General features: G+C 43.3%; 1 protein-coding gene across 1 annotated transcript in view; it reads left to right on the top strand.

Annotated features, from left to right (window-relative positions):
* LOC132822889 (tumor necrosis factor receptor superfamily member 5-like) overlaps nucleotides 1-22,297 on the top strand; it is a 44,234-nt gene that overhangs the window by 13,665 nt on the left and 8,272 nt on the right. The window contains exons 2-8 of the mRNA XM_060836277.1: nucleotides 683-767; nucleotides 3,286-3,411; nucleotides 6,028-6,174; nucleotides 6,281-6,377; nucleotides 7,450-7,502; nucleotides 13,557-13,664; nucleotides 16,379-16,416. Of these exons, the coding sequence (XP_060692260.1) occupies nucleotides 683-767; nucleotides 3,286-3,411; nucleotides 6,028-6,174; nucleotides 6,281-6,377; nucleotides 7,450-7,502; nucleotides 13,557-13,664; nucleotides 16,379-16,416 (654 nt within the window). The remainder of the gene's footprint in view (nucleotides 1-682; nucleotides 768-3,285; nucleotides 3,412-6,027; nucleotides 6,175-6,280; nucleotides 6,378-7,449; nucleotides 7,503-13,556; nucleotides 13,665-16,378; nucleotides 16,417-22,297) is intronic.

The following is a 22,297-nucleotide window of genomic DNA, read 5'->3' on the forward strand; positions in this document are numbered from 1 at the left end:
AGGTGGGACAAGTTTAGTTTTGGATTAGGGTTGCCATGGACTGGTTGGACCGAAAGGTCTGTTTCTGTGCTGTGTGACTATGACTCTATTGGGTGCTATGATGGCAATGAGAAAGCTATAAATGTGTTGCTGGAAAAGCGCAGCAGGTCAGGCAGCATCCAAGGAGCAGGAGAATTGACGTTTCGGGCGTGAGCCCTTCTTCAGGACTCATGCCCGAAACGTCGATTCTCCTGCTCCTTGGATACAGCCTGACCTGCTGTGCTTTTCCAGCAACACATTTTCAGCTCTGATCTCCAGCATCTGCAGTGCTCACTTTCTCCTCCAATGAGAAAGCTATCACTCATCCACAATTGGCACTTTCCTGATACAACAGCGGTCTGACAGACCGAATGGTCTGCTGTGCACTGTACCTATTCTATGGTTCTATGACTTTGAGTTGATAGGAAAATTTCTTTGTTCATTGCTCATACAGCCAATTTTGATCAATTTCTGATTTATTTACAGCTAAAAAAAGTGCCAAATAAAATTACATCTGCACACTTAATTTCTCCTATGGTTTTTTTTCTCCTGGATTTGCTCATCCCATTGTCCTGGAGATTAATCTTTCATTTCCACAGCACACCATGTAGAATGAGCGAAATGCTTTATAATTGTAATTCATTGTCTGCCTTTCTGTTTTCAGCTGTACCACTGTGAGTCTGCCGCCATATGTAACAATATCACACAGTACTCATTGTCTTCCCGCTGCTGTGCCAAGTGTCCACCGGGTAAGTACAGAGTTAATGATGGAGAATACTGAGGGGCTGGAGAGAGAACTGGAATATAAACTGGGCGACTGCTTGACATTTTGGAATGGAATCAGGAAGCATGTCTTCACACACAGTCCAATAAAAATCAAGAATACTGTCCACTGTAGGGCTGGGGCTTTCAAGATATAGATCAGAGCTTCCTGAAGTGGAATATAGGGACCCTACATGGGGTCATGTGCTGACTCTATGGAGTTACAAACTCTGAGGGACTAGCACAGATCTAACCAAATGTATAACTCTCCTTCCTAACTCTGAAGGCTTACAATGAGAGGTTGTGACAATTTCCAAGCCTTGAAGTAGAGTTACAGAGTGGGAAATGCTTAAGAAGTGCTGATTCTGATCAGTAGAGCTTGTTGCAGGTAGAGTGATGCTGAGTTACAGGTTTTAATAGAACGGCCAAGGGGCTGAATAGCCTCGTCCTCTTTCTTTAATTAAAAAGGTTGCTGTGCATTGATATGAGATAACTTTCACAATTTGATTTTCACAATTATACCTTATTCTGTGAAAAAGTATGGATCAATGGCATTGCATAGGATCCTAGTTATTGACTGGTTTACCCATTATGTATTGTCCATCAGGGAGTTCCAGGATGAGTAGTTTGTTGGTGTCTAAACAAGTAGAACTGATCTGAGTGTTCAGTTAACAAATTAAGAACTAAATTAGAAGAACATGACAAGGGTACTAAGCTCAGAAGAAACTTCGAGCAAGAGTGGGGTCAGATTCAGGCTTGATAGTCAATCTCGAGCAGTGCATGGGAGATTAGTAAGTCTACAGTTCAGGTGTGATAACCTTCATAGTGATTTAACCTGTCGCCAGTCATAGCCTCGACTCATGACCCCACTTTGAGTCTCAACCCTCGTTTTGGGAAGCTATGATCCATATCTTGAAAACCCCCAGCCCTTTACTGGATAGTATTCTCGATTTCTATTGGTCTGTGCATGAGGACATGCTTCCTGATTCCATTCCCAAATGGCCAGATGTACATGTGAAGAAGAGAGTTGCCTCAAGTACTTAAAAACTGAGAGTGCCTATCTAACCTTTAGCACCCTCAGGGCAGGAGACAGGAAGGGACAGAAATCTATGAATAAATTGAAAGCAGATTGGGTTTTGCAGTTGAGTGAGTGAGCAACTAAGCTGAGGAGGTCAGGAATTTCTGAGATTGCATTTCTAAGTCAGTTGCTGACCTGCACTGACTTTACTTTGTCTCTGTTGAGGTTGTTATAGTTTGCTAATAGTGACCTCTGGGTCAGGAAGTATCTGACTGGCCATGGTTCCAGTGCTTGCTGGTTGGACAGTATATGTCTTGTCAGGCTGCCACTCTGTTCCCCTCCCTTTGGGTTTACTGTACTTTTCTACAGGCTCCACTGTCTTCCCTCCATATTGATAGGATCATTTCTTGCCGTAATGGTGCTACTTTCTGGTCAATGTTCTCATCACCTGCTCTCCCTTTTTACCATCTTCAGATATCTCAAAACTCACCTTTAGTTTTATTGAAATGTACAGTAGGTTCATCCCTACAAGTCTCTAGCTGTGGCTCAGTGGGTAATATCTTTGCCTCTGAGTCAGACGGTTGTGACTTCATGACCCACTTAAGCACAGAATGATGCTGGCACCTTTGTACAATACTCAGGGAGTACAGTTATGTCAAAGGAGCATATTTCAGAAGTGACATTAAATTTTTCTGTAGGGACCTTCTCATGTAGATGCAAAAAATTAGCCAACTCTATCGTGAAGAAGAACTGAGCATGATTCTGGCCATTTATTTGTCAGTCAATAATCAAAATAAATTATCATGTGTCTTGTTGTAAAAGGATGCATTTTGTCACAGCTTTTTATCTTGAACTTATCAGGACAATTTGCAAAAAACATCCCAGTTCAATAAGAAAATCAACATTTATATTTAAGAAAGGGCAGTAGTGCTTTGTTGGCAAGTGCAGTCTGATTGGTAGAGATGTTGCCATGGAGATTGCAGAGTCAATGATGTTTGACAGTTAACTGACAGGCTTTGTTTACATTTTAATTCAGACAGGTTGACTTTGATTGGTCAGGGCATTGCTTTGAAAAATGGAACAGTGAAAGGCTATTTAAATGAGTTGAAACAGACGCAGTGTTTCTTACAATACACTAATGTCTACTTTCTACACTCTTTCATTTGTAGCACCCTGAGGAAGGTGTGACTATAAATGCAAGTTCTTTCATCTCAGGCATAGCAGTTTAATCCTTTATCTCTTCCTATTACCTTTACATTCTTCTATAAGGCGGTTTTTGAATGTTTTCTACATTGGTTTAAATTGCCCCAAAATTAGTGCGGAAAATCCTGCTAAGAGGTTTATTTCTACATAAATGACCAAAGATTTGTTTGCATCAGACACTATCAAAATCTATTCAGTTCTGTAGGAAAAGGTGGAGGATTTGAGCCAGATTTGAGAGTTGCATTCTTGTGCAATAAATTTGTGTTGTGGTATTTATCTTGCAGGTACCTATTTGAGCAGTAAATGCACAATACTGAAAGACACTGAGTGCAAGCCCTGTGAAGAGGGACTCTATCAGTCAAAGTGGAACTTGGCTGATCACTGTCAGCGGCACACATACTGTGATCCAAGTAGGTCCAAATAATTTTCCCTAGTTTTCTTTCTGCTTACATTTCTGGTAGGGTTTTACTGATGTATGCAATTGTGTAAGTTCGTGTGTGAATATGCGTTTGTGTGTTTCTGTGCGTATGCACAAGTGTACGCATATGCTCCTGTGTCAGTGTGCACACCTGTGTAGGTGTGCTCCAATACTTGTGTGCCAGTATGTGTGTTTGTGCACGTGTGTGTGTGTGTGTGTGTGTACACTCATGCCTATGCATTTTTATAATACAAGGTTAGCAAACCAAACCAAATCAGTCTCATTAACGCTGGATCTGCAAAAAAGTGCCCATTTGTTTTTAACCAGATTTTACAAATGATAGACTTTGGATATTAAGTTGATACAAAAATTAACAGTTTATTATTAATAATGTAACTTGAGCAGAACACAGATAAGTAACAAGTTAATCTAATTAATATCTATGATCTAAAGTATATTTTTCTTATCATAAACCCACTGACACACAGATGAACAGATTGACATGGTTTGGGGATGAATTAAAAAGAAAAGAAATGAATTTTAATTTGCCAAATAAGTAAACAGTTTCCAATGATGGATACTAGGCCTCCATGAAAACCTTAGACAATTGATTGTCCACAGGAACTGTATAAGAACCAGGAGCAGAAGTAGGAAATTCACCCCTTTAAGCCTGTTCTGCCATTTAATACAATTATGGCTGATCTCATCTTGGCCCTAACTCCACTTTCCTGCCCTTCAGCCTCTTACTGTTTTAAAATCTGTCCATCTTCTTAAACTTATTTCATGTTCTGGCATCCCCAAGGGTAATGAGTTCCAAAATTCACGACTGTTTTAGAGAAGTAATTTCTTCTCATTCCTATTCTAAATCCGCGACCCATTATCCTAAAACTATGACCCCTTATTCCAGATAGCCCTACCTGAAGAAACATCCTCACTTTGTTTACTTTGTCAATCCACTTTGGCATCTTGTAAACTGCACTTAGATCTCCTGTCATTTATCTAAATTCCAGACAGCATAGGTCTAAACTGCTCAGTCTCTCTTCATAACAGAACCCCCTCATATCTGGAATCAATCTAGTGATTCTCTTCTGAACTGTCTCCAATACAACCACGCTTCCCCCTTGAGTAAGCATACCATAATTGTATGCAGTCCTCCAGCTTGAATTCAATGTTACCAGTTAATACAAACAGTTTCAGAAGATGTCTAGAAATATTTTAAAATTATTTCTTACAAACTGGGCCTTTTCTTAAAACATTCAACGATTTTATAACTGAATAGAAAACTGGAAAGAGCAAAACACAGCAATCATCTCTGAAAGTTTTCAAATAATCACTCTTCTGCTAAAAACAAATTAGAACTGGTTCTCTCTCCTTTCCTTTTAAGTCAGCATTCTTTATGGGTGAATGGTTGGCACCTGTTCTCCCCGATTGACAAATTCAACATTGAACTGCTGCCAGCCTGGAGCACAGAAATTGCTCAGTGCCAATTTGTTCACAGTGCCTTTGGCACAGTAATTAAGTTGCATCATCTTCCAGGCCGGTACCCAACTACAAACATCTGTCCTTGTTCTCTTCCTGTTTACAACAAGCTGTTGTTCAACGTTCAACTCTTAATCTGACTCTACATTTCCAAACCAAAAACAAAGAGGAAATAAAAGAGGAAAACCAGTGAGAGCCCCTAGATTTTGTGCTTTTCCTGTGCTTTTGTGACTGTGTATGTACACATGTGCCTGCATCTGGTCGTGTGTGTGTCTGTGTGTGCACCAGTGTGTGTGCATGTATGTGCATGTGTGTTTGTGTCTGTTCATGTGTGTATGCACATGTGTGCATGCAAGTGTTCCTGTGTGCCTGTGCACCAGTGTATGCGTATGTTTCTGTGTGCATGCATTCATGTGTACCATGTTTTTGTGTGTATGTGCATGTGTTTGTTCCTGCTTGTGCTCGCGTGCGTATTCCTGTGCGTGTGTGTGTGTGTGTGTGTTTGATGCAATTGTGCTGCACATGAAATGGAGATTATTTCCTGTCAGTCACAATTGACTTTGAATAAATATAGAACTGTTCTTTGGGGGAAGGGAGGAGGGAAGTGAGATTGTGGCCAAATTAAATCCCCAACAGAATTTGGAGAGCTTTGTATTTGAAATGGATGTTGTATTATTAATACAAATTCAGCATTCTGTGGGACCACTAAATAAGAGGGATATTTCTTTATCCACAGTGCAAGCAAAACAACAACATTGCCAGAATTATTTTTATTTGCCATTTAAAATATACCATTGCTTCCCAATGAGATACTACCTGAATAAAGAAAAAGGGGTCAAGATAAAACAATGGCCTGTGTTGATTAAGTCAGTATTGGGCTATTTTATGACAGGGCCTGCAGTTTAACAGTTTCCCAAAGTGTATTCACTTCAAACAAGTGTGCACTGCTTGACTTCTAGGAAGTGTCAAAGTGAAACCGTAAGCCAGTTTCCAAACAGGACGGAAATCTTAAAAATACAGGCACACAATCCCTGTCTCTTTTGCGAGGTGCACAGTCTTATCACTGTAACCAAGAGGGAGATCTCTGCAATCACAAAGACCCTTACACTCTGCCTTTTCCTATTTTCAGATGGAGGATTTGTGACCGAGTCACCTGGCGACACCTTGACCAATGCTGTGTGTTTGTGTGCGATAGGGAAGCACTGCATCAATGAGGACTGTGAAATGTGTGTGGAGGACAAGATTTGTGAGCCTGGTTCTGGAGTAACTAAACCAGGTAAAAACATAAGCATCTGTAAATATCTCAGATTCATAATGTATAGTTTGTGGTATTATTACTGCCTTTGTCGTTTGCTGATGTGCTAATGTGGTTTGTTTGCCAGCGGATCGCAAACACAAGGACACAGAGTGTGAGGAATGTAAACATGGTTATTACTCAAATGTCTCTTCGGCTGTAGAGCTCTGTTGGAAATGGACAAAGTAAGTAACCCAGGTTAACTGGGGGGAGTGGGAAAATTTAGGTTGAATGGCGTAGGTCAGTGTCCGTGGATTAAATGGGCAGGATTTCAAGCTGCCTCTGGCTTTACATCGACCCTGTATCTATGCTGAACCACTCTCTTGTTTGATTCCCTTGTCACAAGCAATATCTTGACTCTTTTCCATGTTGATGGATCTTCCTAAGATGGCCCCAACTTTTGCTTTGTCAAATCTAAGGGGCTCAGATCTGGTACAAAGCTGATTTAATCACCCAACACTAGGCCTGGCTAGATCACCTATATGTCACTCCCTCTGACAAAACAGTTCAAAAACTCGAAATTACTCTGGAGAGAAATTAGTTCATTGACCTTCTTTGTTCTCCTCTCCCAACAGTCTGTTTAACCATGCCTAGGCATTGTTGGCAAGATGTGTATTTACAGCACACCACTTGTTAGCCTTGAACCACTGCTGTTCTGATGGTGAAGGCATTCTGCTGATTCTATGAGAGCGCGGTCAGAGGTCACACGACACCATGTTGTAGTCCAACAGGTTTGTTTGAAATCACAAGCTTTTGGAGTGCTATTCCTTCATCAGGTGTCGTGTGACTTCTAGCCTTGTGCACTTCAGTGCAACGACATATCACGGTTAGAGAGAAGTTTCCGGACTTTCATAGTAACAATATGTGATATTTTGTGACCTGGAGGGAGTTCAGAAGTGGCGCTGTTTCCAAGTGGCTGCTGTCCTTCACCTACAAAGTGTTCAGGTCGTGGGTATGCAATAATCTGATCACGACCGACATAAAAAGCATAAAACATAAGATTAGCCTGAGAGGATTTTTTGCCTCAAAAAAAGGGCAGTTAAACAGGGGATGAGCTTGGATGGGCTGCAACTAATTGGTGCCCATCTGTTTAAATTGATACCTTGATATTCCACATGTGTTCCTTGGTGTAAGTTGGCATCAGTGAACAAAGTAAATGGGATATTTATTACCTGAAATTGGGAGCTCTGATTATACACAGTCTTTGGTACTTTCTGTGCTCGGATTCTCTGACTACCAACATCCCTTTGCTTTCAGTTGTGGGTCACGAGGAGAGCTGAAACCAGGCAATGCAACAACTGATGTGAAATGTAAGTACATCAAGCTTCTAGCAAAAGATCGCCATAGAGTCATAGAACATAGAAACAGCCCCTTTGATCCAACTCCTGCCAATCTGGTCTATTTGCCATTTGCCAGCACTTGGCCCATATTCGCCTAAACCCTTCCTATTCATATACACATCCTGATGCCTTTTGAATAATGTAATTGTACCAGCTTCCAACACTTCCTCTGGCAGTTCACTTCATACACGTAGTCCAATTTAGAACTCTAACTTTTTGATCAGTTCTTTACTTTTTCATAACTATTTTAAACTTAACAGAATGATGACCACTTGCTCCAAAGTACTCTTCCATTGACACCTCAGTCACTTACCCTACATTATTTCCAAGCACAAGGTCAGGTATTGCTATTTCTCTAGTAGGTAAATCCAAATATTGAAGAAGAAAATTCTCCTGTACACACTTTAAAACATTCTACCCCATCCAAACTCTCAACCCTATGACAGTTCTAGTCTATGTTCGTAAAGTTAAAATCCCCAACCATTACAACCCTACCTTTCCCACAGATATTTGAGATCTCCTTACATACTTGATTCTTAATTTCCTGCTGACTATTGGTGGGCCTATAATACAATCTCAACAAGATAATCATTCCTTCCTTATTTTTAAGTTCCACCCAAATAACTTCATTGGACGATTTCCCAGGAATTGAGTGTGTGTTGCTGGAAAAGCATGGCAAGTCAGGCAGCATCCGAGGAGCAGGAGAATCGACATTTCGGGCATAAGCCCTACATCAGGAATGTGGTCAATATCTCATTCCTGATAGAGTCATAGAGATATACAGCATGGAAACAGACCTTTCCGTCCATGCCAAACAGGTATCCCAACCCAATCTAGTCCCACCAACCAGCACCTGACCCATATTGCTCCAAACCCTTTCATATATCCATCCAAATGCCTCTTAAGTGTTGCAATTGTACCAGCCTCCACCACTTCCTCTGGCAGCTCATTCCAGATCTGTACCATCCTCTGCGTGATAAAGTTGCCTCTTAGGTCTGTTTTATATCTTTCCCCTCTCACCCTAAACCTATGCCCTCTAGTTCTGGACTCGCTGACTCCAGGGAAAAGACTTTGCCTGTTTACCCTATCCATGCCCCTCATAACTTTGTAAACCTCTACAAGGTCACCCGCAGCCTCTGACGGTCCAGGGAAAACAGCCCCAGCCTGTTCAGCCTCTCCCTCTAGCTCAAATCCTCCAACCCTGGCAACATCCTTGTAAATCTTTTATGAACCCTTTCAAGTTTCACAACATCTTTCTGATAGGAAGGAGACCAGAATTGCACACAGTATTCCAACAGTGGCCTAACCAATGTCCTGTACAGCCACAACATGACCTCCCAACTCCTGTATTCAATACTCTGACCACACTATCCTGTCTATTTTAATATCTCCTCCATTTTCTGCGACTCCACACAAAGGCTGCCTTGCTGATCTTTGAGGGGCCCTATTGTCTCCCTAGTTACTCTTTTGCCCTTAATGTATTTGTGAAAACGCTTTAGATTCTCCTTAATTCTATTTGTCAATGCTATCTCATGTCCCCTTTTTGCCCTCCTGATTTCCCTCTTAAATATACTCCTATTTCCTTTATACCCTTCTAAGGATTCACTCGATCTATCCTGTCTATACCTGACATATGCTTCCTTCTTTTTCTTAACCAAACCCTCAATTTCTTTAGTCATCCAGCATTCCCTATACCTACCAGCCTTTCCTTTCACCCTAACAGGAATATATTTTTTCTGGATTCTCATTATCTCATTTCTGAAGGGTTCCCATTTTCCAGCCGTCCCTTTACCTGCAAACATCTGCCCCCAATCAGCTTTCGAAAGTTCTTGACTAATGCCGTCAAAATTGGCTTTTCTCCAATTTAGAACTTCAATTTTTAGATCTGGTCTATCCTTTTCCATCACTATTTTAAATCTTATTGAATTGTGGTCGCTAGCCCCAAAGTCAACTGTCCTGCCTTATTTCCCAAGAGTAGGTCAAGTTTTGCACCTTCTCTAGTAGATACAAAATTATGAGGGGCACGGATAGGGTAAATAAACAAAGTCCTTTCTCTGGGGTCAGGGAGTCCAGAACTAGAAGGCATATGTTTAGGATGAGAGGGGAAAGATATAAAAGAGACCTGAAGGGGCAACGTTTTCACGCAGAGAGTGGTATGTGTATGGAATGAGCTGCCAGAGGAAGTGGTGGAGGCTGGTACAGTTGCAACATTTAAGAGGCATTTGGGTGGGTATATGAATAGGAAGGATTTGGAGGGATATGGGCTGGGTGCTCGCAGGTGGGACTAGATTGGGTTGGCATATCTGGTCGGCATGGACAGGTTGGACCGAAGGGTCTGTTTCCATGCTGTACATCTCTATGACTCTATAAATGCGGTTTAATTTATTAGTCCTACCTTGTCCCTGCCTGCCCTAACTGTTTGACTCGCTTCTGTTCTCAATTGTACCAGTCTCAGATGATTTCTTTCCTCACTATCGCCCTGGGTCCCACACCCCCCCACCTTACAAGTTTAAATCCTCCTGAGCAGCTCTAACAAATCTCCCTGCCAGTATATTAGTCCCCTTCCAATTTAGGTGCAATCCGTCCTTCTTGTACAGGTCACTTCTACCCCAAAAGAGATTCCAATGATCCAAAAATGTGAATCCTTCTCCCATACACCAGCCATGCATTCATCTGCTCTATCCTCCTATTCCTGTCCTCATTAGCTTGTAGTACCGGGAGTAATCTGGATATTATAACTCGCGAGGACCTCCTTTTTAAATTTCTGCCTAACTCTCTGTAATCTCCCTTCAGACTCTCAACCTTATCCCTTCCTATGTTGTTGGTTCCAATGTGAACAATGACCTCTTGCTGGCCCCTCTCCCCCGTGAGAACATTCTGCACCCTCTCCGAGACATCCTTGATCCTGGCACCAGGGAAGCAACACACCATTCTGATTTTTCGCTGCTGGCCACAGAAATGTCTGTCTATACCTCGGACTAGAGAATCCCCTAACACAATTGATCTCTTGGAAGCCGATGTACCCTTCATTGCATTAAAGCCAGTCTCAATACCAGAAACTTGGCTGTTTGTGCTACGTTCCCCTGAGAATCATTCCCCCCTCTACATTTTCCAAAACAGCCTACCTGTTTGAAATGGGTATATCCACAAAAGACTCCTGCACTAGTTGCCTATCTCTCTTACCTTTCCTGGAGTTAACCCATCTATGTGACTGTATCTGAGACGTTCCCCCCTTCCTATAACTGCCGTCCATCACATACTGGTGCTGTTGCAAATTCCTCATTGCTTCTAACTGTCTATCCAACCGATCCATTTGATCTGATAAGATCCGCAACCAACAGCATTTATGGCAGATATAATCCGCGGTAACCTTAAACTCTCTTTAAAGTCCCATATCTGACAAGAATCATATTTCACTCTACTAAAAGGCCATTTCTGCTTCTTCACAATCTACATACCCGGAAAATAACACTGTCTTATTCCTCTACAAACACTGCCCCAGGTTAAATTAATACTTATGGCTTATCATTTAAGTTTAATCAAGAGACATATCTCCAAAAACATATAAACAAGAAAGAACCCACTCTACTCACTACTGCAGCCTCTCTGTAGGTCACACTTAAAACAGCAATACACTTATCTAATTCTGCGCCGTGAACTTCACCCAACAGTTCCTGCAAGATCTGTTGTGAATTTCACTGTTTGTTAATCATCCCAGATGCACTCCGATGTCCAGCGATCCATGAATTCAAACAGCAAAGGCAGTGTCAGTTTCTTTCTCTCTCTTCTCCTGCACTGACCTCATCATGTGCTTCCTTTGTCTGTTCTTCTCCCTTTTACAACTGCTGTTGTTTTGACTTATTTTTCCAAAGTTCCAAAACAATGCAACAGCAAAAAAACAGTAATTGCTGCTCCTGAAATTCGAGGACATCACCTCCAGCACCTAAAATACCTCAAAAAAAGAGCAGCTGTTACAGCTAGAAATTTTTCCTGTCCCCCATCTTGGATTACCCAGAATCCTGAAGGGCTCCGTCCCAAAGCATTGATTCTCTTGCTCCTTGGATGCTGCTTGACCTGCTGTGCTTTTCCAGCAAACACACTCCCGACTCTGATCTCCAGCATCTGCAGTCCTCACTTTCCCCTAGTAGATTTCCCTGGAATATTCTTCCACTTTGACAGGGACATTACTTCTGGCTGTCGATGATAGAACTATCTCGGCAAGGGGTCTAGCAATCTCTTCCCTAGCTTCCCACAAAGTTTTGATCAGGTCCCTGGTAAAAACTCAGCAGGTCTGACAGCATGTGTGGAGAGAAAAACAGAGTTAATGTTTCAAGTCTGGTGACCCTTTCTTCAGTATGCAATCCAGGGTAAAATTGGTTAACTGTTCCATTGTCTCTGGTTGTAATCTGACATCTCTATTTATATCCCTGTGTTCCCTCGATTCCGTGTCCTTCAAAATACTGACGCAGAGTTCAATGAGGGCTTCACCCCATCCCCACCCTCCTCTCACTTATCTCTCTACCCTTCAGGCTCTCTGCCTGTATTCCTGATGAAGGACGTTTGCCTGAAATGTCGATTTTACTGCTCCTCGGATGCTGCCTGAACTGCTGTGCTTTTCCAGCACCACTCTGATCTGGACTCTGATTTCCAGCATCTGCAGTTATTGGTTTTACCTCATTGAGGGCTTAGACTACAAAAGAAGGAGGTTATACTAAACCTCTATTAAAATAATAAAAAAAAAATCAGGCCTCAACTGGTGTCTGGTTCTGGACAACACACTTTGGGAAAGATGTGAAACATTAAACAGGGTGCAGAAGAGATTCATGAGGATGGTTCAGGGGGTGAGGAACATCAGGGATAGGGAAAGACTGTTTTCCTTGAGGAAGAGAAGGCTGAGAGGAAGTTTGGTAAAGGTGCTCAAAATTGTGAGGATTTAGGACAAAGGAGATAGAGACTGTTCCCATAGGTGGAAGGACAGAGAATCAGAGGGCACCGATTAAGGTAAGAAATGGCAATATGAGGGAAAACATTTTCATGCTTTGTGTGGCTAACATTTGAAATGCACTGCCTGGGTGGATGACTAAGGCAGGGTCAATTAAGGCTCTCAAGAGGAAACCGAATCATTACTTGAAAGGAAAAAGATGCAGGGCTACTAGGAAGAGGCAAAGGAGTGGCTTTAGATTCATTTCTCCTTCAGAAGGACAGTACAATCACAAAAGACCAAATGGTTTCTTGTGGTGGTGTTACCGTTTTAGGATTCTGTACTGCATGGAGCTGGGCATGTCCAGAGCTACCTTCAGAAGGAAAGAACAGAACATACAGCGGCATGGTGGCTCAGTGGTTAGCCCTGCTGCCTTGTATCACCAGGGACCTGGGTTTGATTCCACCCTTGGGTGACTATCTGGGTGGAGTTGCACATATTCTCCATGTCTACACGGATTTCTTCCAGTGTTATGGTTTCCTCCCACAGTCCAAAGATGTGCAGGTTAGGTGCATTGGCTGTGCTAAATTGCCCATAGTGTCTGGGGAGGTGCAGGCTAGGTGGGTTGGTCACAGTAAATGCAGGGTTATAGGGATAAGGTATGGGGCAGGTAGGTCTGGGTGGACTCGACGGGCCGAATAGCCTCCTTCCACATGTAGGGATTCTATGATGCTGTGAGAAGCAAAGTGCAAGTGGTTTAAAGCTTATTCTACAAATGATTACGGTAATATCCGTAATCTGTACTTTAATGCCTTGGTTCTGCTTGGAACTAGTTCTATCTAACCATTAAAATTATTGATACAATTGGTTTTCTTTGTATTTAACAGTGTTTATAAAAGTATGGACCAAATCTTTGCTTTGTTGGCACTGGCAATGCTGCTGGGAATGAGGTGGTGCTGGGGGATTTTGGCATTGTCCATTTATTTGCCTGCTTTAAATCCGTCGAAATTTTTTAAAATAAAGTACTATTTTAATTAAATAAACCAGAGAAGAGCCGAGTGCTTTGTTAGCCCTGAATGACCATGTGCTTGTTTTTTATCCAGGTAAGCCTTGGCCTGTAGCAGTCCCTGGTGAGACCCCAACGATTGTGATCAGTGTTATTGTCACAGCTGCATTGGTAGCTTTAGTTGCTGCCATTGTCTACCACAGAGGTAAGGCGTACACTCTTCCCCATTTTATTGGTGCAATGGCAGGCTGTTTTACAGTATTGTCTAAAATAATGTGTAAGTACAGAAAACATGCAGATAGTTTCAGATTAATCAGAGAATGCTGATCACCATGTTTTCTGTCTCTCTCAAGAAATTTTAGATCTAAGATCTACATTGTAGTCATTACTTGGTGAGCTCTCTGACCTCTTCCATTGCATGATCCTCACACAAAGCATCAGCGAATGGTTATTACTTATGAAGACAATGCAGATCTTGCCTGTGGAGAATGAAAAGGGAGCAACATCTTCATTCACTTGATCTCTGTGCTGCATAATCCGCTCTCTAAACCATGCTGCCTCTTTATCTTATTTCGTAGAATCGTGGAATCCTTATAGTGTGGAAGCAGGCCATTTGGCCCATTGAGTCCACACCGACCCTCCAAAGACCCATCCCCCAACCCTGTCCCTGTAACCCTCCATTTCCCCTGGTCAATCCACCTCGTCTGCTCCTCTCACACAGTGCTGTGTCTTCAAGGATGAATCAGTTTCTCTTCTGAAAGTTGCTATTGAATCAGTTTCTCCCAAGCTTTCAGGCAGTGTATTTCAGGCAGTGTATTCCAGGCAGTAACACCACACAATGTTGCTGAAAGCTAAATAGAGTCTGCCAGGGGACTGATGGCCTTGAGTAAATGACAAAAGCATTTTACAATCTGTATTTTAAACAAAGAGTGATGAGTTTGGTTCCAAAAATATTGCTGGGCTCATATTTAGAAGTTACACAGCTGGGAGAAAAGTTGCTTTGTGTGTTTTGCTAATTTAATTTTTATAGAAGAGGAAGTCACTGGTGAGTTAACAAACCCACATTAAATCATTCTTTTTATTTAGATTAGATTCCCAGCAGGATGGAAACACGCCCTTTGGCCCAACAAGCCCACACCGACCCTCTGAAGAGTAACCCATCCAGTCCCATTCCCCTACATTTACCCCAGATTGATGCACCTAACACTATAGGCAATTTAGCATGGCCAATTCACCTGACCTGCACATCTTTGGATTATGGGGGGAAACCGGAGCATCTGGAAAACCCAAGCAGACACGGGGAGAACATGCAAACTTCACACAGACAGTCGCCCGAGGTTGGAATTGAACCTGGGTCCCTGGCGCTGTAAGGCAGCACTGCTAACCATGGAGCCACCGTACCTCTACCCATTCAAAGAAGTGCCCATTCTTTGAGCAAGATTATTCTGGTGGGGCCATTTTCGTGGACGGCACGGTGGCACAGTGGTTAGCACTGCTGCCTCACAGCACCAGAGATCCAGGTTCAATTCCCGCCTCAGGCGACTGACTGTGTGGAGTTTGCACGTTCTCCCCGTGTCTGCGTGGGTTTCCTCCAGGTGCTCCGGTTTCCTCCCACAGTCACAAAGATGTGCAGGTCAGGTGAATTGGACATGCTAAATTGCCCGTAGTGTTAGGTAAGGGGCAAATATAGGGGTATGGGTATGTTGCGCTTCGGCGGGTCGGTGTGGACTTGTTGGGCCGAAGGGCCTGTTTCCACACTGTAAGTAATCTAATCTAATTTATTGTTCTGCAGAGTGTTAAGAGGGTGATGGAGACTAGATCTGCTGCTCACTCAGGACCTCAGAAAGCTGTCAGTCAATTCCTGGTTCCCAGATTTTAAGTATCAGTCATCCAGGAAAGAGATAATTCAAAGCTGTCTTGCAGTAGGGGACAGATAGGGAGTCCCTAAGTGAAGTGGGGTGGTGGTGGGGTTTGTTGGAAAGGCCCTGGTTTAAGGTTGGGCGGCAGGCCTTAATTGGGAAAGGGGGCCAGTGATGTAGCAGGCCACAAGCCTGCCTTCCTGCCTGAGCTCCAAGCAGAATTACCTGCCAGGCTTCCTCCCCTGACCTCCTGCCATTCACCCAGTGACTGGCTGTTTAGGGCATCAACACCAGTGAGGGCGGGTGCCTTGCTCATGTCTACCCTTGCCCTTTAAAGCCTCTGACAGGTGGGAGAGGGGTGTCTAGGTGGGAGGAGGGACAAACTCCTGCATTTTACCATCCGCCGCATCCCTTCCTGTCTACACACCGGCCAGTGGAAGCCTGTAAAATCCTGAGCCTGGCATTTGGAAATGAACAATGTGGGTTGGCTGGTTGGACTCCCAATCTTGCTTGACCCTTGTACACTTCCAATGACTTTAATGGATGGAACTTGGGAGTGGCACCCCTCCCCCATTCCCCTTTCTCACAGATTATATACTCTGAAAACAGCACAGAAGAGAGATCAAATCTTGAGCTGTCCCAATGGTATGGTTCATTGTCACATCTTTCAAGACAGGAGGATATTCAGCCCTACAGAATGGAGTCAGGCCCTTTGGCCCAAACTGGTCCATGCTAACCAAAATGTCCATCCATGCTAACCCCATTTCTCTGCACTTGGCCCATATCCTTCTAAACCTTTCCTATCCAAGTATTTGTCCAAATGCCTTTTAAATGGTGTTAATGTACATGCCTCAACCACTTCCGTTAGTAGTTCATTCAATATGCGTACCAACCTCTGTGTAAATAAAAGTTGCCCCTCAGGTTCTCTTTTAATGAATCTGTGACTCCTTTCCATTGCAGACTATTCATTATGTTTGGACATTATGTACAATACATAAGTACAACTAATCACTATTTGCAATTCACTTGTGCAGTTAATGACTCTGTTTTCCCTATGTAGATCACCTGAAGGGAATGTTGAGGCGATTCCACACACGGGTAAGTAATACTATTTTCGGTATTCTGATTACAAAGTATAAAATTATCCAACCACACTCTCTCTGAAGCTGAAACAAGCCTTTTGCAGTTTTAGCTTCCTCTCTGACCCTGAGTTGAGCTTCCAACCATTAACATCTCCATCACTAAGACTGTTGAATTCCAGGTCTCCAGCCTCACTTCATCTGCTGCTGAATCCCTCAACCGTGCCTATTCTAATCCCTCTGCCCATTATTAGATTTGACTATCCCTGACCAATCTCCTACCAGTAAACTTGAGCTCAACCAAAGCTGAGCTGTTCATATCCTAACTCTTGCGAAGTCCTGTCCACTATTATCCCTGACGGGTTTTGCTGCATAAGCTTCAGCCCAGTGCTAGCTCAATTGTAACATCCTCATTCTAGCTTTTAGCTTCTTCCTTGGCTTTTGTTGACACTTTCAGCTCTACTGCTTTCACATCTCTCACTCTTCATCAATACCATCAGTGATGGCTCCATCTTTGATTGTCTGCACTTTGTCTTTCCTCTTGGGGGTGATCATTTCTTTGCCCTCCTTTAATACGTTCCTTTAAAACCTACCTCTTTTTGACCAAGGTTCTGGGAGTCTGTTCTAAGATCCCCTTATGTGATTTAGTGTCAAAGTCTACCTGATGAAATTCCAGTAAGGAGCTGTGGGGCTATTTACTAGGCTAAAGTTGCAAAATAAATGCAAGTAGATATACACACATGATTCAAAGGGGAGACAGTTCTGTAGTGGTAATGTCACAGGTTCAAATCCCACAATAGCTGATGGAGGGTTTTAAATTCAATCATTAAGTTCACTTCAGTAATGGTGACTATGAAAGCTGTCATTGACTGCCATAAAATCCATCTGGTTAGCAATCAGCGGACCTCTCATTGGTCTGTTCCTGAACAAACTGGCTATATACAGATCTGGGCAGCAGGGTGTACAGGGGGGTCATCTGTGCTGACTGCCTGCCCCTCTTCCATGGTTATATTCATGCCCGGATGTCATTGGAGAGTGAGCACACTGTGGTAAAAACAATGACTGCAGATGCTGGAAGCCAGATTCTGGATAAGTGGTGCTGGAAGAGCACAGCAGTTCAGGCAGCATCCAAAGTGCAGCGAAATCGACGTTTTGAGCAAAAGCCCTTCATCAGGAATAAAGACAGTGAGCTTGAAACGTGGAGAGATAAGCTAGAGGAGGGTGGGGGTGGGGAGAAAGTAGCATAGAGTAAGCAAATGTGGCTGTGGTAGCGAGTTTGTTTCATGACATGGTTGAAGAGCTTCAGGGCAGAGGAAATGACCTGGGAGTTGCAGTGGGAGAGGGACTCCCTGAGATTCTTGTAGAGAGAGGAGGAAAACTCCCATCAATGCTCTTGACACCTTTTACAGAGAGTTGGATGCTGGGGAGAGGTGCTGGCCAGGCAGAAACACAGTGATCCATTTCTCCCTCCAACTCGATTTTGATTTAGCCCCCTATCTCTTCCTCCCACTTGATGGTCCCATTACCTTTACTGGGCTTTTGACTTAAAGTAACCAGTTGGAGAACTTGTGTGATTTACTGGCGATGCTGAGTAAATATTAAAAATAACACGGGTGGTTTGGTGATAGGATTAAAAAAAAACAGTCAGTTGTTTGTAAGAGCACTTCTGGATCTAAAAAAAGAAATTTGGTTTCCAGTCTCTTTTGTTGAAAGAAGTCTGTGACTGCTGCTCCACAATAATCAGTTGTGCCTTGGCTGTTTCCAGTTCAAAAGCAATTAGAATGAGCAACACAATGCAGCCTTTTCCGTGCTACTCACATTGCAGGAAAAAAACCCCAAGGTCCCATCTTCCATTGAGGAGAGCCTCCTGTGTGTTACATGACTAACACCCAGGAGTCTATCCAGACGGAAGTGATCATGGGTTTGGAAGGTGTTGTCTGAGGAGTTTTGGTGAATTTCTGCAATGCACCTTGTAGATAGTACACAGTGCTGTAACTGAGTGACGGTGGTAGAGGGAGTGGATGTTTGTGGATATAGTGCCAATCAAGCAGACTGCTTTGTTCTGGATGATGTCAAACTTGTTAAATGCACCTAGCTAGGCAAGTGGGGAATATTCCATCACACTCCTGACTTGTGCCTTTGTAGATGGTGGACAGGCTCTGGGGAGTCAGGAGGTCAGTTGCTTACTGCAGGATTCCTAGCCTCTGACCTGCTCTTGTAGCTTCTGTGTTTATTTCACGAGTCGAGTTGAGTTTCTGGTCAATGGTAACCCCCATGATATTGATAGCGGGGTATTCAGTGATGGTAACGTCATTGAATATCATGGGGTAATGTTTAGATAGTCTCTTACTGGTGATGGTCATAGTAGAAAAGTAAAATAAAATGGAAAGTAAGTGAGATATGTTAAACTTAATGAACCTTGATTAGATCACACTTAGAGTACTGCATGCACATCGGGTTGCTATATTATATGAAAAGAAAAGAGACTGAGATATTGGAGAAGGTGTCCTGCAGTAACGAACAGCAGTGGACAATTAAACAATTTGCTGGAGGAGGAGGCTCAACAAATATCTACATTATCACCGAGGAGGAGCCCGATGTGTGAATGCAAAAGACAAAGCAGAAATTTCAGATTCCAGTAATCCGTAGTAATTTGCTTTTAAGCAGAAATATTTGTAAGATCTTCAGCTAGATTGGCCAAGTAGACTGCGCCAAGTGGACGAGCTATCGCAATTTCCACTGGAATTTCTCCCTAACATGGTAGAGTTCAGACCTTAGTTGTTAGATCCCATCTGTGCGATATCAAGAAATGACTGAGAGGAAAGTGCAATGGACGAGGGCGAGAATGGCTGTCCACAAGGCAGTCCAAGAGAAACATGCAGGTAACGCAGGAGTCACATGCGGTCCCACTCACAAATGGATTTTCCATTGGAAGCTGATGGGTGTATTGGTCCCTCAGGGGAGTGCAGTCAGAGTTACATTTGTGGCAGTGTGAGTGGCTTAGCTGGACAGGAGAGGAGGAAGGAGGATCAACAGTAATAGGAGATTCCATAATTAGGGGAACAGACAGGCCTTTCTGTGGCTGTGGACCTGCCTCCAGCATGCTACATTGCCTCCCCAGGGCCAGGGTCAAAGAGGTCACAGAGCAGGACATTCTTCTGGGAGAGGGTGAACAGCCAGTGGTCGAGATTCCTAGAATCCCTACGACGTGGAAGCAGGCCATTTGGCCTATCGAGTCCACACCGACTCTCTGGATAGCATCTCAACCAGGCCCACCCCATCCCTGTAACCATACATGGCTAACCCACACAATATGGGCGATTTCCCATGATCAGTCCACCTTACTGGGTGGAATCAAACCCAGTACTCTGATGTGTGGATAGGTGGGTTGGCCATGGGAAATGCAGGGTTACAGGGACAGGGTAGGGAGGGGTGAGTCTGAGTGAGATGCTCTTTGCAGGGTCGGTGTGGATGCGATGGGTTGAATGCCCTGCTTCCATACAGTAGGGTTTCTATGATGTTAGCAGGATGGGCTAAGTGACCTCCTTCTGCACCATGACAATTCAGTGATTCTGTGAATGAAGGCACTGAATATTGCACGGCTTCTGGGCCTTGAAAAATCCTGACTCAATGCTGAAGGCTTGTGCTCCAGAACATGCAGTGTCCCTAACTCACAGCATCTGTCTGACAATGTGGGAAGTTCTCCAGGACCAGTCCAAAGTGGCCAGTCACTACCACATCAGTCTATTCTCAATCAACAGCAGAGTGATGGAAAGGGTCATTCGCAGTGCTATCAAGTGACATACTGTCATCAGGAGCCTGGTTACCAGTGCTCAGTTTGTGTTTCACCAAGGCCTCTCAGGTCCAGATTTTATTACAGACTTGGTCCAAACATGGAGGAAATCTGAATTCCACAGAGTAACTACCTCTGACATCAAGGCAGCATTTTACGTCCCCGTAAGGTCTGAAGTGTAACTATTCACTGATGATTCACAGAATTCAATCATGTTGGTAATTCCTTGGATACTGAAGCTGCCTGAATGCAGCAAGATCTGGTAAACATGGTTACTACGTAGCGAGGAATTTTGGCAAGGTAATGACTATCTTGTACAAGAGGGAACCTAACCATCTCCCTTCGATGATTAATGGCATTATTGTTGTTGAATTGACGTCTTGGGCAGAAAATAAACTGGAGTCTCCACAAGAGGCTGGGTAATCTGCAGCGAGTAACTCATCAACAGGGACATGTCAGAGGGTATTGGAATACTCTCCAATTTGCCTGGGTGCTGGCAGGTCTGACAACAGTCATGAACCTTGACACCACCCAATGTAAAGCCTGCCTGATTGCCCATCCACTCCTTAAAGCATCGATGCACACCAGCAACAGTCTAGTCCATTTATAAAATGTATCGCAGCTACATGTTCAAGGCTCCTCCAACAACTACTTTCAAACCTGGGATGTTTACTACCCATAAGGACAAGTACAGCAGACACTTGGGATTACTACCACCTGTAAACTCCCCTCTGAATCACACACCGTTGAACTGCATCACTACTCCTTCCCCATCACTGTAAAATTCTGGAACTTCCTCACTAACAGCACTATGGGTGTTTCTACACTCAAGAGCTGCAAGGGTTTAAGAATTTCCACCATCGCTGTCACGTCTAATTAGGGATGGGTGACAAAAGCTGGTCTAGTCAGCAATGCCTAGAAAACCACAAATCAACATAAAATTTTTAAAAATTATAAACACATACATTGCGCAAGGTTCAGGTTCTGTCTTATGTGTTACGGAGTGAGGTATGAATCAGGGCAGGATTATTGCAGAGGCAGTCCAGGCAGGTGCTGGTGATGTTGGAGGAAGGCAGGATTTAAAAGTTGACTTAAATGCCTCTCATCAGAGTGGTCACTGTTGATGTGGGTCAGTCACTGCAGGTTTTAAAACCAGCACTGGCCCAGTTAAAACAGCTCCGATTGTAATATCGAGACTGGTGTGTGAGCTGACTGTTTGACAGTGGGGGTACTGAACAGCCGAGACGAATTCTGTCTTTGACAAATACACGTGCTGTCCTACTGGAGATGCAAGTTAGACTGGCGTAATTTTCCAGTTTGTATATTTCACCTGATGAAATTGAGCAATGTTTGATGTTATTTGTTGGGACTACACCAGCCTCCAGCCAGAAGTATTAAAGGATATTTGGCCGAGCCAATAAAGTAGGCTTTTAAGATCAGTTCATTCTCCGGGTGTGATCACAATGCTAACATTTTCCTTCGAGCTCCGCTTCCCTGAGAAAGTGGAGCTGGGTGTTTCTCTCATGTTATACCTGAAGAACTTGTTTGGCTTGTTCATTTGGCAATTATGGATCATTTGGAATTTCAATTGTACATAAGTCAGATTGGTTAACAATGTCAGGTGTCATTCCTTAAAGTGGAATCATATGGGCTTTCAGAGTAAGTTCTAGAATAATCAATAATCCCTCCTGCCCTGGTTATAAGCTTTTCTGTCAGGTAGATGATACAAAAGCTTCAACATATGTGCCAACAGATTTAAGAACAGCTTTTTGTCAGCTGTTATTAGACTTGTGAATGGACCTCTCAAATTTTAAACTTAATGTTGATCTCGCTCTTTGTGCACTTTCTGTGTATGTGTAACATTGTATTCCTCACTCTGTTCTATTACCCTGATGCACTTTGTATGGTATGATCTGCCTGCACTGCATACAAAACACAAGTTTTCACTGTACCTAGGTACATGTGGCAATAATAAATCAAATAAAGTTGGCAGCAATTAGAAAACTCTTTGATCTGAGCACGGCTGGCAAGCAGACTATTTGTTGCCCATCTTGAACCAAGTTGCTTTCTAGGCCATTTCAGTTCAAGATGGGCAGTTAAGAGTCGG

The sequence above is a fragment of the Hemiscyllium ocellatum genome, chromosome 15 (genome assembly GCF_020745735.1).
Source record: "Hemiscyllium ocellatum isolate sHemOce1 chromosome 15, sHemOce1.pat.X.cur, whole genome shotgun sequence".
In the NCBI taxonomy this organism is placed as follows: Eukaryota; Metazoa; Chordata; class Chondrichthyes; order Orectolobiformes; family Hemiscylliidae; genus Hemiscyllium; species Hemiscyllium ocellatum.